At 44.7% G+C, this 15,377-nt stretch overlaps 1 protein-coding gene across 1 annotated transcript; it reads left to right on the forward strand.

Moving 5' to 3' along the window:
• The first annotated feature begins 347 nt into the window (after positions 1-347).
• Positions 348-10,371, forward strand: LOC142844199 (gasdermin-C-like). The gene is made up of 10 exons (XM_075962503.1): positions 348-558; positions 1,126-1,309; positions 2,325-2,487; positions 4,063-4,194; positions 5,440-5,455; positions 7,140-7,166; positions 8,072-8,211; positions 8,733-8,862; positions 9,469-9,542; positions 10,132-10,371. Exons 1-10 carry the CDS (start codon positions 348-350, stop codon positions 10,369-10,371), a joined length of 1,317 nt encoding a protein of 438 aa, XP_075818618.1.
• The last annotated feature ends 5,006 nt before the right edge of the window (positions 10,372-15,377 follow it).

Consider the following 15,377-nt stretch of genomic DNA (forward strand, 5'->3'; position numbering starts at 1 on the left):
GCCTGCTTTGGCCTAGGTTGCTGACTCAGTCCTGCTCCCATGGAGCTCATTGCTCCACAAATGTCCCTGGTCTGGATCTGCTCCTGCTCCCTTGGAGTTCACCGTCGCAGGCCCACTTCGTCCCAGGTTCCTGGCTCCTTTCATCTTTTGATGAGTCTCTAGCCTGAGTCTGTATCTTGACTATTTGGAGTAGTTCAAGGATTACTTGGATGTGTATATCTCTGCTGAGTGCTGATGTGTGGGCTCTCACTTTGGTGGTTTATGAAAAATACCAGGAATCACTGAGAGCCAACTACACTTTTCTTCTTAACTAAACTTTGCACTTCCTTCTGTCTGATGTTAGCAACATGCCCTACTCATTTGACTGGGTTTGCAAGGACGTGGTCAAAAAACTTCAAGGGAAAGATTTGAGTCCTGTCACCCGTCTGTCAGATGCAATGAAGTTCCGGCAGTTTGCGATACTGCAGAGGACTCCTCAGTCCCTGTTTTGGAAATCCGAAGATACTCCAGTTGGATATTCCCTCCTGCAGATCTTAGAGCCAAATCTTCCAGTTCCAGGTATTGTCAGCCAAGGGGCAGAGAAGTAGTGCAGCTCCCCAGAACCCAGGAGGTACCTAGACAGGTAGCTCATGAGCTGTCCTGCATAAGGGCATGGACAAGGAGGGTCCACTCATTTTCTGGACCCCTCTTTAGATGGAGATATGGTGCCCATGTTACAAAAAATCAACTGAGGTTCCTAAAACGACTTGTTCAAAGTTACACGGTTCAAACTGGTAGAATTAGAATACAGACTGAGGTCAGTCTGTCTGCAAGTCCTAGGTAGTTTTCTTTTCCCAGGGCTGGATTCTGTATTTGGAAAGATAATCTCAGGGGACTCCTAGACACTGTACAAATGATGATTTTCTTTTTTTAGAATTAAGGCAATGCTTGCATTGGTCTGAAAATTTCCCTCTGCAGTAGTTTATATTTCAGATATTAATTCTTATATATGACATGTGTAATTACTAGCTATATTCTTGACTAAGTTTTAAATGAGGAGGGGAAATAGCCTCCTATTTCCCATTCTCCAAAGAAGCTGTTCCACAGTGAATTCTTGGCTAAACTTCTGTCCCCTTTCCTCTTCAGAGCCTGAGGTGTCAGCTCCCATCCCCCTCAAACACACTGTGTCCCAGAAACTGAAGGCTAACACGGGGGTCAATGCCATCGCAGAAGGAAGTGTGTCCGCAGCTTATGCTAAGTCCTGTGGATATGAAATTGAGGTTCGGTGTACCAGCATCCCAGATTCAAACCTGGAAAGTCTTCAAAACAGGTGAAAGGAAGGCTCAACCATGTTTTGGAATGTGATGTTGTAGGCTAAGAGGCATCTAGCAGGTTTTATGACAACTCACATTATTCTGTTTAATTTTTTTACAAGTCATTGAAATAATGGCTTATAGTGCCCTAATAATACTCATCAATACAGAATTACCTATTCTGGTGACAGGAACCAGAAAACAAGACAGACAGATAAAGATTCTGATCTGATAGAGGTTTCTGTTCATTGCCCAGAGGATGGGCCTGTAATGAGGAGAGAATCGTAGAAGTAAGTGGTTAGAATACTGATTAAAATGTAAAGAAGTCTGTAACAATCACTTGAACACTCCAGCCCTTTGGGACTTCATTGACTTTTATGACATCTCTTCTGAGATATAATTTACAAGTAGAAATTCATGTTTATGTACAGCATTTTGGTGTGATTTGTGCATATAAGTCAGTAACATATTATTACTTTATCTGGTAGCCATTATTTAAATTTTTTAAATTATATTTATTCATATAGTGTATGTGTGTGTGTGTGTGTGTGTGTGTGTGTGTGTGTGTGTGTATGCATTTGCTTCCTCATGCCATGGCTCAAATATGGAAGTCAGAGGACAACTTGCAGGAGTCGGGTCTCTCCCTTTGCTATTTGTGTCTCTGAACCAAACTCATGCCAACAACCACTTCTACCTGCTGAGCCATCCTGCCAGTTCAGTAACTGTTCCTGTTATGACAAGAACATTTACTATCTACTCCCTTAGCCGATTTGAAGCGGATGTTGCATATAGTCAGCTATGACTACGTTGGACTTTAATGTGTCTTCTGGGAATCTGACTTCATGTCCTCACATGTGCATGGTGAACACTTTATAGCCTGAGCCACATCCCCAGCCTGAACCTGACTCAATCTCTTTTGTGCTCAGAGGCTGGGTCACAGTTCCTGTTTTTTGTTTGTTTTGTTTTTCCTCATGATTTGGTCTCTGTTTCTATGAAGTCAGAGATCTTTTCATTCTCATTTTACACTTTCAGGAAACTTCTGGATAAGGAGCCATCATTTGTGAAGGATTGCCGGATGGGAAGGAAGGACCTGTATGTGGTGACGGAGGCCTTTGAAGTGACCAAGGACACTGTGCTGGAAGGCAGTAGCAGTGTAGACCTGTCAGGAAAAGCGCTCATCCCCCAGGTTGCCAAGGTATGGGCTAGAGATGGGAAGAAAACAGCCAGTGTAGCCAGGGCAGTCTGGCTTCTCAAGGGCTCTGGACTGCAGTTTCTAGGGCTCACAGGGCAAGGTCCCTTATTCTCCCTGCTTGTATGTAGTATATGCTAATCTCTGATCTTAAATTGAACTCTTTTTTAAACATAAGTTTTTACTGATTCTTTGAGATTTCACATTAGATACCCCAATTCCACTCATTTTCTAATCTTTCTCTATCTGCCCTTAATCCTTGGAACATCCCCCCAAAGGAAAACTTAAAAAGAAATAATAAAAATAAAATATGGAAATACAAATAAGAATATCATACAAACAAAATGTAAAACCAAAAGAAATAATAAAGAGAAACAGCAAAAAATAAAAACCACAGGTACGAATATTAAACAAAGAAAAAAGCAATAAAACGAAACAAAATAATAACGAAAAACCACTTTGTTCTTTGAAGATCTCTTCTGCCTCCCCATCACCTCCTCATTCATCTTAGTGGCGGTGGGAGCTTCTGTGTATCCTGCAGCCTACTCTTTTGTCCAAACAGCTTTACTTGCACACTACTTGTGTAGTGTGTTGCTGCTCAGGTTCAAGGCCTTTGGCTTCTGGTAGACCATCAATACTGGACCCTAAATGAAGATCCTCTTGGACATCCTGCTATCGCCCAGAGTCATGGTCTGGCAGCACTAAAGGAACTCATTGAGTTTAGTAAAAATCAAAAAACAAAAAGAGCTCAAAAAGTTGGGAAGGGAAAGTGATGGGGGATGGGATAAGAGAAGAGTTGGAAATGAGTTAATGAGGTATGAGTTCGATCAAAATACATTGTATGAATATATGAAATTCTCAAACATTAAACCATATTCAAGTAAAGGAATTTGTACATAAAAAGGAAAACAATTTAAATTCCAAGGACTTCCACCTTCAAATTCTATCTCCTCCAGTTGTGAACCAAATGCAAGGTAAAGATGCCTTTAGGTATGAAGTTTATCAGGCGTGTTCCTCTCAGGTCCTTGAAGATAATCGGTAACAGGACAGAAAAGACAGCAGACATCACATTGCCTGATGGAGACACGGTCTGGAATGAGGAGAAGCAGTCTCACCCAACACTGACAGAGAGCACGCACCTACCCAGAAACCCAGATATGAATATGGGGGGGAGCAGTAAGCACTGAGGACCAAGTAGGAGAATGAGACCCTCAACTTAGAGGGAGACAGGAAATCATATCCCTAGTTTGGAAAAATCAAGACATTGTAATAGGGCTGGTTGTGTGGCTCAGTGGTAAATACTGGCCTGGTATCATGATGCTCTGGGTTCAACTGCCCGGCCTCTCCAGGCACACCTTCTGAAATTCAATATAGGTGAATATTGTCATGACACGGAGAGAAGCAGTAACTGGACATGGGGACCAGGAGGAAGGGGAAGTGAGGGATTGCTAGTGTTTTGTCATGAGCTTTCTAAGTTTATTTGATTTTAAAATTACAGGCATATGTTGCCTTGATTAAAAGTAAATATATTTTTTATGAGACAAAGTGCTATAAAACTTTGGGAATGTCTTGTCTCCCCAGGCTCAAGCCCAGGGACAGTGGCAAAGGGAGACAACGGATTCAGTGCCTATCCAAAAGGGTGCGGTGGTGGCCTACAAGAAGAAGCAACTTGTCATTGAGAATGACACTTGTGGTGAGAAGATGTGGGGGCAAGTGGGGGTGGGGTGTCCAAAGTCCTGAACCTCCTCTTCCTTCCTGACTCTACAGTAGGAGAGGCAGTGCTCACTCTTGAAGGCACATGTCCCACCATCCTCAGCGCCTGCCAAGCATGGCCAAGCTCAGGCACTGCCTCCTCCATGGGAAGGTTTCTAATGTGGGGTCCTCAATGGAGGTGTCTTGAGCTGGATGAAGCCCGGGCCTAGTCTCAGCCTTCTCTAGTCATTCATCGTCTTGGTACTCTCAGAAGCTCATTAGGGAACCACAGGCCCACCAGCTGATCCTTAAACTCCATCAATGTTCCATAAAATGATGGAAGCACAACACATACGAAACTGTAGGCAGATGCCTGAACAGCAGGGCACAGGAGTTTCCCCATGGCTTTACCTTGAAACGTACAATCCCTCAACACACACACACACGCACACGCACACGCACGCACATGCACACACACACCCCTGAAATAACTACTCTGTAAATCGTGCCCAAGGGAAAGTTCTGGAGTCAATCCTCTAGTTGGCAGCAATAGACCAGGAAACATTTAGAGTATGGTACAGTTAGTGGATGATGGCTTCTAGAGGAAGATTGTCCACACTCTACAAACACCCTTGACTGAGTTATAGGGCAGGGAATGGGTACAAGGTCTCAGATGCCTTTGAAATGACTGGGGGAGAGGTCCTTTCTGTCACAGATCATGCTAAGTGAAAAGAGCTTTCATTTAAAAAGGAAAAGAAAATGAACCTGTTAATAAAAATATTAACAACAAACAAACAGTAAAAAAAAATCCAGTTTTGTTTAGATCAGATGTTGTACCCAGGAAACCAAGGCCATGTTACTGGAGGCCGAACCTAGGCGAGTTTCTCTGGAAGATAAACTGCAAAGGTTGAGGTGTGCGCGGAAGGAGAGAAGTGATGTTCTATGTGAAGGGCACTTGGAGCTGACTAAAGGGGACCTGTGTGAGAGGAGGGGATGATGGGAGGGGACTCTGGGGTGAGGGCTTCTGAAGGTGCAGAGAATGTTGTCAGGTCAGGAAAGAGCTTGGTGAACTGAAGGAGTGAAGACAGGATGGGACCAGATGCATTGCTGGTCACTTACTCTGTCTTCTTGTCACCTTGTGGGAAAGGCTCATTTCCCCTTACACAGGAGAAGGCCAGTTTTCCCTGAAGTGACTGGCCAGTGATGCGACAATTATTAGTTTCTATTTGTTCTGTTATGAGGAGTAAATTTGTGTTTGGCGTTCAGCACGTGGTCCCAGTTGGTTTTCCTTCTCTACTATGACTGATTTTGCTGATTTTTGTAAACAAGATGCCCTGCTTGCCCCCTAGTGCTCAGAATGTGACTTGCAGACACTTTTTGAAGTTTTTGTTTAACTTAACTTAGTTCACACCTTAAATGGTGTCATTTTTCTTCCTAGCCTCATTTCATGTGTCAAAGGATTGAACTTTGTTGGTAGGAAAGTTTCAGCCCTCAGCACATCGCTTTGAATATAATTCAAACAGTGAAAGATCGCCAGACTGAGAGTGGATAAGGAAGGGCCAGGTAGTAACCGAAGGCTAACAAGAAGCCTACATGACAGGGCAGGAGGAAGCCAGTCTGCTTTACCTCATGGAGTATTTGTTTATTTCTCTTTTGTGAGTATTTGTGTTTTGCCTGCATTTGTGTACAATGTGCATGCAATGTTCCAAGGAGGCCAGAAGAGGGCTCTGCCTTGTGTTGAGGTCCTTTGCAAGAACAGCAGTGACTCTTAACGGTTGATCTTGCTCTCCAGCCCTCATGGGTAATTCTTGAATGTCACAGGGAACGATGCTAATTTGAAATGCAGAATTCAGGCTGGTGAGCTGGATCGGCTGGCAAAGGTGTCTGTTGCCAGGCCTGATGCCTTAAGTTCCACCTCCAGGTCCCAGGTGTTGGAAGGAGATAACTGACTCCCAGAGTTGGCCTCTGACCTCTGCTTGTGCTCCGTGGCATGCATGCACACACCATAAACAAACATAATACAATACAATAAAATAAAAATTTCAGGATAACTGTCAAAGGTACCAATTAAAGGTCAAGAGGCTAGTGTTTAGGTTGACAGCATCCCTGGGGTTTGGCCTGAGGGTCCCTAAATGGGGTGCAGGAACTACTCTAGCAGGTGCAACTGCATCTCTCCTAACCGAGTCTCTCTTCCATTAGCCATTCTCCTTTTCGCCAATGCTAAGAAGAAAAACTTTCTAGGTATGCTACCTAGGATGCTAAGAAGTTCTGCTCCCTCAGACAAGGATGAGATATACTATTCTGCAGGCAGTATGATAGGTATGTCTTTTTTGGACAGGATCTTCTGGGGATGGATTTATCATACGGAACTTTTCATAAGAGTAGAATTGCAAGGTGAAAAGCAGGGGTGGATGGAGGAGCTGAGAAGGTCCTAGGTAAGGTGAGGGGTGGGGTGAGTGAGTCGTGGTGAGTGATCCCTTCACTTTATTTTTCCAGGGCCATCATCTATAAGACAGCTAGGTGAGTGAATGGTCCTGGGGGAATGAGAGTGGAACCTGCTCCCTCATGCTGACAACTGAACAACAAAAACCCTTCTGATTGACTTTGCCATAGGTCTTGAGATCTGTTTTTTTTTTTTTTTGCACAAATTTTGGAGGTGGAAGATAGAGAAATGTCAGGGATACAGGGGAAGTAAGGTCAAATACTAATTCTTGGGTGGAACAATATATTTTCTCTTTCTAGACTGGAAGATCAATTACATCTCTCCAATTGGTGAGTGTGTGTCTGGTGGAGTTGTTGTGGAGATCTGAGTGATGCTCCTGTGGTCAGCCCTAGCCCTGTGGGATGGGAAAGATCATGGAAGGCCGGTGTGGAGAAAGCATAGACTGGGAATGGGGCAGGAGGAGATGGCAGGAGAGAGACACAGTGAGGATGAAGAGAGGTGATAACTTGTCTTCTCTTTCTAGGAAGGATAGAAGAACCTTACCATCAAGGTGAGTGGTTTCCTTCCTTCCTTCCTTCCTTCCTTCCTTCCTTCCTTCCTTCCTTCCTTCCTCCCTCCCTCCCTCCCTCCCTCCCTCTCTCCTTCCTTCCTTCCTTCCTTCCTTCCTTCCCTCCTCCCCCCCCCCTTTTTTCTTTTTAGAGGATACCTGGGTGTCTGGCAGGTAACTATTGGCTTGGAAGTCAAATGAGAACTTTCTTTGGGATTCAGAAAACCGAGGTCTACTATCACATTTGTAGATAGTTCAACTCACACATGCGCAACTGTGTGCACTAGAGTACAGCAAGGACTTAGGGGGAAGCAGCATTCCTCCAGCATGCAATGTGAAATACTGGGATGTAAGTACCCGTGTCTTTGCAGCTTCTGCTACAGATCACCCAGAGGACACTTTGGGGAACCAGAGCATCCTGAAATGCAGTGCTGGGCTAATTCTTCATAGACGGTGGGGATACTTATTAATTAGTGTAGCTCTTACGTGCCAGGTGCCCGGTGAACACAAACCCCTTGACTCCTCACCATGTCTCCATCGGTCACATTGCCACCTGATCCTGAAACACTGAGCACTGTCATCTCTTCGGTCTACAGTACATTTCCTTCCCGACATCTCCCAGAAATGCACGCCTACGTGGTCACTTCTCTCCCACTGTGATAAGCAGTTGTCAGGATTTCCATCTCCCCTCTCAGTGCTGTGTCCCCTCCTTCCAGAGTGCCGAAGCTGCCAGTGTTCTAGTGCTTTCTAGCTTCTTGAGAGTTGCCTCACTGGGGCTCAAGCAGGCTATCAATGGAGACACTTTTAGCCACCAGAAATGGTCCTGAAGGGCAAGGGCTTACCATCCCACAGGTGTTTAATTGAGGAATTGCTCTCACTTTCTGATTGGTGTTGCTCTCTGTGAACAGATTTCAAGCACCTTCAAAATGAGCTTTCTGGAAAAACAGAGCAGCTGGCCATGCTTTCAAAGGATGTTCAAGAAGTTGTGTCCTCTAGCCTGCGGCCCATGCTCCATGACAGGGAGATTCTGTATGACCTGATGAACAAGGTGAGAGCTCCATAGCCACCTAGAAATGACCAGTAAGGGTCAGTTTTGGTGATGAGGATGTCAAGATACATGAGGGAGTAGAGATGCATGTGAGACCAGGAGACTGAGAACAATGTCCGAGTTTGGGGTTCTGGCTCCATGCACAATGATGAGACCTCAGAGTGTGGTCCCTGAGTTCTGCTCAGAAAGTCCCTGAAGGAGAACCTATAGAACCTGTAGCCCACACCTTGCTTAACTCCTCTGGACACAGGCACATTATACAGCAATCGTTTTGAGCCAGATGTGGGAAGCTGAAGCTACTTGTAGAAGAGCTGCAAATTCAAGGCCTTACTGAGGTACACAGTGAGTTCAAAGCTGGCTTGAGCAACAGCCTGAGACCCTGTCACACAAAAGAAAAAAAATGGAGGGAAAAAAGGAGTCAGGCTGTAGCTTCATGGCAGAGGACTCATTCAGCATATATAAAGTCATCCAGTCCCCAGCACTGGGAATGCTGTTATTAACAGAACATCTGTCTCCTCTAGCTGGAACTGGATCAGTTGGGGCATATGGATGGTCCAGGTGGTGCGATCCTAGATCAGCTGCGACAGGACTCCATACCCCCATGGATTGACCTCAGGAACCTTCTTCTTTATCTCCTTCAAGCCCTGATGGGTAAGAGTGATTCGAGGGTAGTCTGGGAGAGTCCTTGTGTTGGCTCTCAGAGGGCTGTTCCAGATGCCACCTCCCCAAAGCTCTTGAGTTATCACGGTCATTCTCACATCACCCTTCTCTCTAAGGTCAGCAAGGCCAGAATGGTAACAGTCCATGGACCGTAGATAGAGCCTGAGGTATAGAAAGTGAGCAGTCACCAAGCTTCTAGCACATTCCTGGTGGAAGATGATTCCTGCCTCAGACCTTAGATTTTGAGGCTCTGGGCCATGTTGCTTAGCATTCTGGAGCATCTCTGTTTGTGGCAGCCTCAGAAGCAAGGCTCACTTGGTCTATATTAGTTACCTAGGAAGGCAGCTCTGTAGGAACTCAGGGGATGAAAGTCAGTTACAGCCTTCTTTATTTACAGTTGCCATTTGTAAGTTTTCTTTTCTCTCCCATGTGCCTAGCCAAAGACAGCAGAGCTTTCTAAGTCAGTGAGCTTGACCTTCGAGTCCAATGGGACATATCCTCTGTCCTAGAATTCTTCTGTCATTGGCTGTCCTCGTTCATGGTGAGAAGAAAATGTTGAGTCTGTTATTCTGTTTCCTCATGTGTCTTTCCCCCCAGTGCTGAGTGACAGACAACTCAAGCTGCTGGCCCAGTCTATGGAAAAGAGGCTCCTCCTCCATCAACTAGAGCTGGTAAGAAACCTCTAGGAGCTGACATCCAGGAGGAGGAGAGGAAAGCAGGAAGAAGAACATTCTAGCAGAAAGCAATAGATTTTCCACAAGGAGAGGAGTTGGGAACCCCCTGGTTGCTTTGCCTTTGGGGAGCAGGCAGGTGGGGTTTGATCTTGTCAAGAGCATCTCTGTGTTGTGGCAGCCTCAAAGCAAGGCGCACTGGGTCTATATTAGCCACCCAGGAAGGCAGCTCTGTAGGAACTCAGGGGATGAAAGTCAGTTACAGCCTTCTTTGTTTATAGTTGCCATTTGTAAGTTGTCCTTTCTCTCCCCATACGTTTATCTGTAAATACAAATGTGTGTCTAGCCATGTGCATACATGTGTGCGCGCGCACACACACACACACACACACACACACACACACACACACACGCCATTCCTGTGCAGCATAGGTTTTATTATTACCATGATATAGCTGAGGAACCAATGCACGCTGGCTTCAGTTATTTCTTAGTTCATTATCCTGTGTGGCTCCTGGCTGTTAGGACAGAAGGTTTTTCACCCTGGTGTCAGAGCCTGGTCTTTCCAACCTGAGAGTTCTTCTTCTAGGTAAAGAGCATCCTGCAGCCGAACTTCAAGTATCCCTGGAACATCCCCTTCACTCTCCAGCCTCAGCTTCTTGCCCCACTCCAGGGTGAGGGCTTGGCCATTACTTATGAATTGCTGATGGAGTGTGGTCTGGATATGGAGCTGAATAATCCCAGGTCAACTTGGGATCTGGAAGCCAAGATTCCCCTGTCTGCCCTTTATGGGAGCCTGTCATTTCTGCAGCAACTTGTAGAAGCCTAAATCTCCCTCAAAGCCTGGCCCCAGTCCAGTCCATACTGAGTCCAGGATACATTTGAGATATGGCACCACAGCATACATGGGAGTAGGGATTTCTGTGCATGTTCTAGGTGGTAGGAAAAGGGTGCTAAGTGTTCTTCTTTTGATATTACTACTCATTCATATTAATGTAAATAATCTATCCCGATTATATTCTTCTCTCATTTAATTTACTAATTATGTATACAGCATTCTGCTTGCATATACTTCTGCAGACCAGAAGAGGGCACCAGAGCTTATTATAGATGGTTTTTAGCCACCATGTTGTTGCTGGCAATTGAACCAGGATCTCTGAAATAACAGTCAGTGCTCTTAACCTCTGAGCCATCTCTCCAGCCCCAGAGGCTACTCTGCTGAGGAATTATGACTCCCTCCTCCCCAGCAGCATCAATTGCCTACAGTGTCTGAGGGAAGTGTTGAGCCTTATTGGCCCCTCCTCTATCTGTGATGGAATGTTGATATGTCTGGGCTCTCTTGGTAATGTCCAGGTAGTCATTGCTACTGTAAGTTTATGAGTCTAATAGGCATGCCCTATCCTTGCCATGCCTATAATAAAGTTTGCTGTTGTCTGTCAAAACTCCTCAAATTGTAGGTTAAAGATTGAAAATTTTTCCTCAATATAAAATAAAATAGAAGTTAGTATTACTTAATTGTGTTTATTTTGAATTGTTTCAGGTGAAAGATGCTGGTGTTAGTGACTTTGGAATGCATCAAAAATAAACTGGGGATATTTTTAGGTAGATAGATAGTTATTCATATGAATACTTCATACTTTTTCCAGGCATCCTTCCTCATTTTCTCCTCCTCCCTCCATCTGTATTGATCTCCTCTCCTTTTTCTAATTAGATCCCCTGGTTTTTCCATTTCCCCTACGGGATCTCTTGTACCCTACTGTTTCCCCTCTCTATTGCCCCTACAGTCCTACAGTCTAGAGTTATCTGAAACACTCTCAATTAAGGATGGCCAAGATCAGACGGTCCTATGATCATTTCAGTGAGAAATTCTCTTGTCTGATGATTGATATTCAAGGGCCCAGTCCAATGTGGAAGACACCATCCTTATGCAGGTGGACTTGGACTATACAAGAAATGTAGTTGAGCATGGGGGAGTGAGCAAGCCAGCAAGCAGCATTTCTCTATGGTTCTTGCATCCGAGTTCTTGCCTTGAGTGCCTTCCTAATGTACTTCAAAGAGGGACTGTGACCAGGGATTATTAGATGAATAAACCCCTTTCCTCCTCAAGTTGCTTTTGGTCATCACATTTATCACAGTAACAGAAATCAAACTATCGTGCATCAATTACGCCCAATACCTGACAGCCAGCAACAGACCCCCAAACCCTTCTTTTAAAAATTGTATTTAAATTTTTTGAGACTTTCATATAGGAGTACTTTATTTGCATCATCTTCACCCCCTCCCTGCTGGAACTCCCCCGTGTTCAGCACTCCCTGTAAACTTCATGAACTCTTCTTTAATTATCACTGTACACAGGCACACATATGTGGACATGAATACAGTCTGCTGAGCTCACTTTGTGTTGCATGTATACATGTATGTTTAGGGCTGACACTCGGGATAGGGTAAGCTCTCAGGGGTTTGTCCCTGTAGAAGGCTGATTGTCCTCTCAGCAGCCATCTGTCATCTATAGTTTTCCATGTGTGGTTAGGCCTTTTCCCCGTCCACACTGCAATGCCAACTTGTGTTGTCATGTGTAGTCTCGTTTAGGTGAGTCTAGTTTTGAGATTTCAAGAGAACAGCTCCCAGTCCTATCTTGAAGACACAATCTCACAGCAGCCCTTCCTTCTCTTTGACTCTTAGAATCTTTCCATTGCTTCTTCCTCAATGTTTCCTGACCTTCAGGTGTGGGGCTAATTTTACAGACATATCAACTGTGGGTGAGTCTCCCATGGTCAACAATTCTCTGCATTTTAACCAGTTGCAGATTTCTATGATGGTCCCTGTCTTAGTCAGTATTCTATTCTTGTGAAGAGACACCATGATCAAGACAAGCCTTATATAAAAGAGCATGTAATTGGGGCTTACTTACAGTTTCAGAACCTATTTCACCATCATCATTGTGGGAAGCATGGTGCCATGCAGGCAGCTGTGGTGCCTGAGAAATAGCTGAAAGTTTTACATCAGAATCTACCAGCAGCAGGCAAAGAAAGAGGGGCACTGGGCCTGGTATAGGCTTTTGAAACTTGAAAGAACACCAGAGACAGCAGAGTATAGCCCCCTTCCACGTGCTGCTCTTGAGACGCAGGAAACAATTCCTTCCAGGCAACCCAGTGGTTGCTAAATGATCTTGTTAGTTGAGGGCCAAGGAGAAACAGCTACGTGCCCCGAGGTCTGCTTCTATGGCGCCTGCATACACATTTTGCAGTTCTACAGAAGATTCTGGTCACAGAAATTCTATTAGTATACTTGTTCTTCATCTTTTTTTCTCCTTTCACACAGTGGCTTCTGAAAATATGGATGTGCTGTATTATAATATGAGTCTTCCTGAGCTGATGGAGCAGGCAGGCATTGAAGCTATAGAGCAGGTTATGGGGAAAACCTGACTGATGAAAGAATTGGGGAAATTTGGGAAAAATGCAGAAATTGCTTTTTAACTGATTATAAAACTTGACAAAAGAATCATACTGAAACAGAAAAGAACTTGGTTATGATGAATAAAGTTTCCGAGGAACTTAGGGATTTTAGGGCTGACTGCCTATGGCCTTATAAATCAAAACTGGTTGATGTTCTGATTTCAAAGAATCTTTTTACTTCTTGTAAACTGCTTTGCCCAGGTAATGATTAACCTGTGGCAAGAAAACAGAATCATTTTCCTTGTGTAAAATTGACAATAAAAGACTGGGGTTTGAAGATTGGGGCAGCAGCAGCAGCAGCAGCAGCAGAAGTAGAAGCAGCAGAAGCTGAAGTAGATGAAGAAGCAGAAGAACTTGCCCCGCAACTGATAGCCTGGCAGCTTGCATCAGAATCCTGTGTTTGGATATTCATTCACCACCCAGACATCCCAGATTCGAGATCCACTTCTCTGCTGAGGCTAGTTTCTGGCAAAAGGTCATTCCCAGCTACACACCTCTTCCAAAATTATATACCCACCCAACGTGGCCACGCTGCTAATCTTTCCTAGTTTATCAACTAGGGACTAAGCATGGGACTCTACGAGCCCATGGGGACCGTGCTTATTCAAAACCCCACAGTCTGTGCTGAAGAAAGAGGCTTCTTTGAGGAGGGCGAGAGCTATCATCGGTTGGGAGTGAAAGGTTGGGAGTGATTTAGAATGTGGTTATAAGAGTCATGCTAGTTTAGGAGAGTGGCAGCTGTAGGCTTCTCTTTAGGGTCCATGACCTCATCAGCCATGGGGAGTTGGCTGGGTTTATAGCACCAGGAATGAAACCTCTACAATTGAGAAGATCTTACGTTCAGTTATCATGTTGTTAGCTATGCCAAAGATATAAAAGTGACTAACGTAGCCTTGAACATATCTTCCTGTGATGATTTTCTTTGGCAGTTGTAGGTTTTACAGCTGGGTGGGGCTATTGGTGCTTTTGTTCTTTGGTGACCTGACTAACACCTTCATGTCCTACGAGAGAGAATCCTCAGGAGATAGCTCCCAGGTCAGTTCCAGCTCAGTTCCTCCAAGTTCTGTATCTGAAGGGTGTGGTGTCTTCAACAACAGCATCTTCTCTTCAACTCTAGAGGGCAAGCAAGGGAGAACCTAAGCCCCAGTTTCAGTAGGAAGCAGTCAGAATGACTTGATTTTCACTGACTGGGTGGTTTTAGGGTCTCTGTTCTGGAGATGATGATGGAAGGTACCGAGATGTTAGCAGGCTTGGAGGTCATTGAGGAGGGGTCCCTTGCTCATCGATTTTGTTTACTTTCTCTGACACCATGCATGGGCTTCCTTACTCATTGTCCTTCTGCAGTATGACTGCTTACTGGCTTCTATTAATTAATATGCTTGCTTTCTTTCTTATTTATTTATTTACTTATTTATTTAAGATTTCTGATTCTTCCCCATCACCGCCTCCCATTTCCCTCCCCCTCCCCTAATCAAGTCCCCCTCCCTTGTTAGCCCAAAGATCAATCAGGGTCCCTGCCCTGTGGGAAGTCCAAGGACCACCCACCTCCATCCAGGTCTAGTAAGGTGAGCATCCAAACTGCCTAGGCTCCCACAAAGCCAGTACATTCAGTAGGATCAAAAACTTATTGCCATTGTTCTTGAGTTCTCAGTAGTCCTCATTGTCCGCTATGTTCAGCGAGTCTGGTTTTATCCCAGGCTTTTTCAGACCCAGGCCAGCTGGCCTTGGTGAGTTCCCGATAGAACATCCCCATTGTCTCAGTGTGTGGGTGCACCCCTCGCGGTCCTGAATTCCTTGCTCGTGCTCTCTCTCCTTCTGCTCCTGATTTGGACTTCTTGAATTTTGCATGCAAATGGATGGAAATAGAAAACACTATCCTGAGTGAGGTAAGCCAGACCCAAAAAGAGGAACATGGGATGTACTCACTCATATTTGGTTTCTAGCCATAAATAAAGGACGTTGAGCCTATAATTAGTGATCCTAGAGAAGCTAAATAAGAAGGAGAACCCAAAGAAAAACATATAGGCATCCTCCTGAATATTAACCTTCATCAGGCGATGAAAGGAGACAGAGACCTACATTGAAGCACCGGACAGAAATATGCCTGCTTTCTTAAATCCAAACTTGAAAGGCAGGAGACTCCACCGTTTTCAAATGTCTGCCTGTCTTGTCTCCCAGATAGTAAACTCTTATATAGAGGATACCACCCAAAGGACATGTAGACAGCATTCTCCATAATTTCTGATACTAGAACATGTTCTAAGATCTGATATGGAGCCCACCCTAACTCAGCAAGAAAGAGTGATAACAAAGACAACTGAGCCCCTTCTCCACCTATGTGAATTGTAACAATTTTCACCAAATTCGCAGGGACCCTTTT

This window comes from Microtus pennsylvanicus, chromosome 2 (assembly GCF_037038515.1).
Source record: "Microtus pennsylvanicus isolate mMicPen1 chromosome 2, mMicPen1.hap1, whole genome shotgun sequence".
In the NCBI taxonomy this organism is placed as follows: Eukaryota; Metazoa; Chordata; class Mammalia; order Rodentia; family Cricetidae; genus Microtus; species Microtus pennsylvanicus.

What these genes read in the sequence shown, in the direction of transcription:
- LOC142844199 (XM_075962503.1), top strand. Translation starts at nt 348, where the DNA reads ATGCCCTACTCATTTGACTGGGTTTGCAAGGACGTGGTCAAAAAACTT. An exon ending in GCCAAATCTTCCAGTTCCAG is followed by an intron (nt 559 to 1,125) that starts GTATTGTCAGCC and finishes TTTCCTCTTCAG; the next exon opens with AGCCTGAGGTGTCAGCTCCC. An exon ending in TGTATGACCTGATGAACAAG is followed by an intron (nt 8,212 to 8,732) that starts GTGAGAGCTCCA and finishes TGTCTCCTCTAG; the next exon opens with CTGGAACTGGATCAGTTGGG.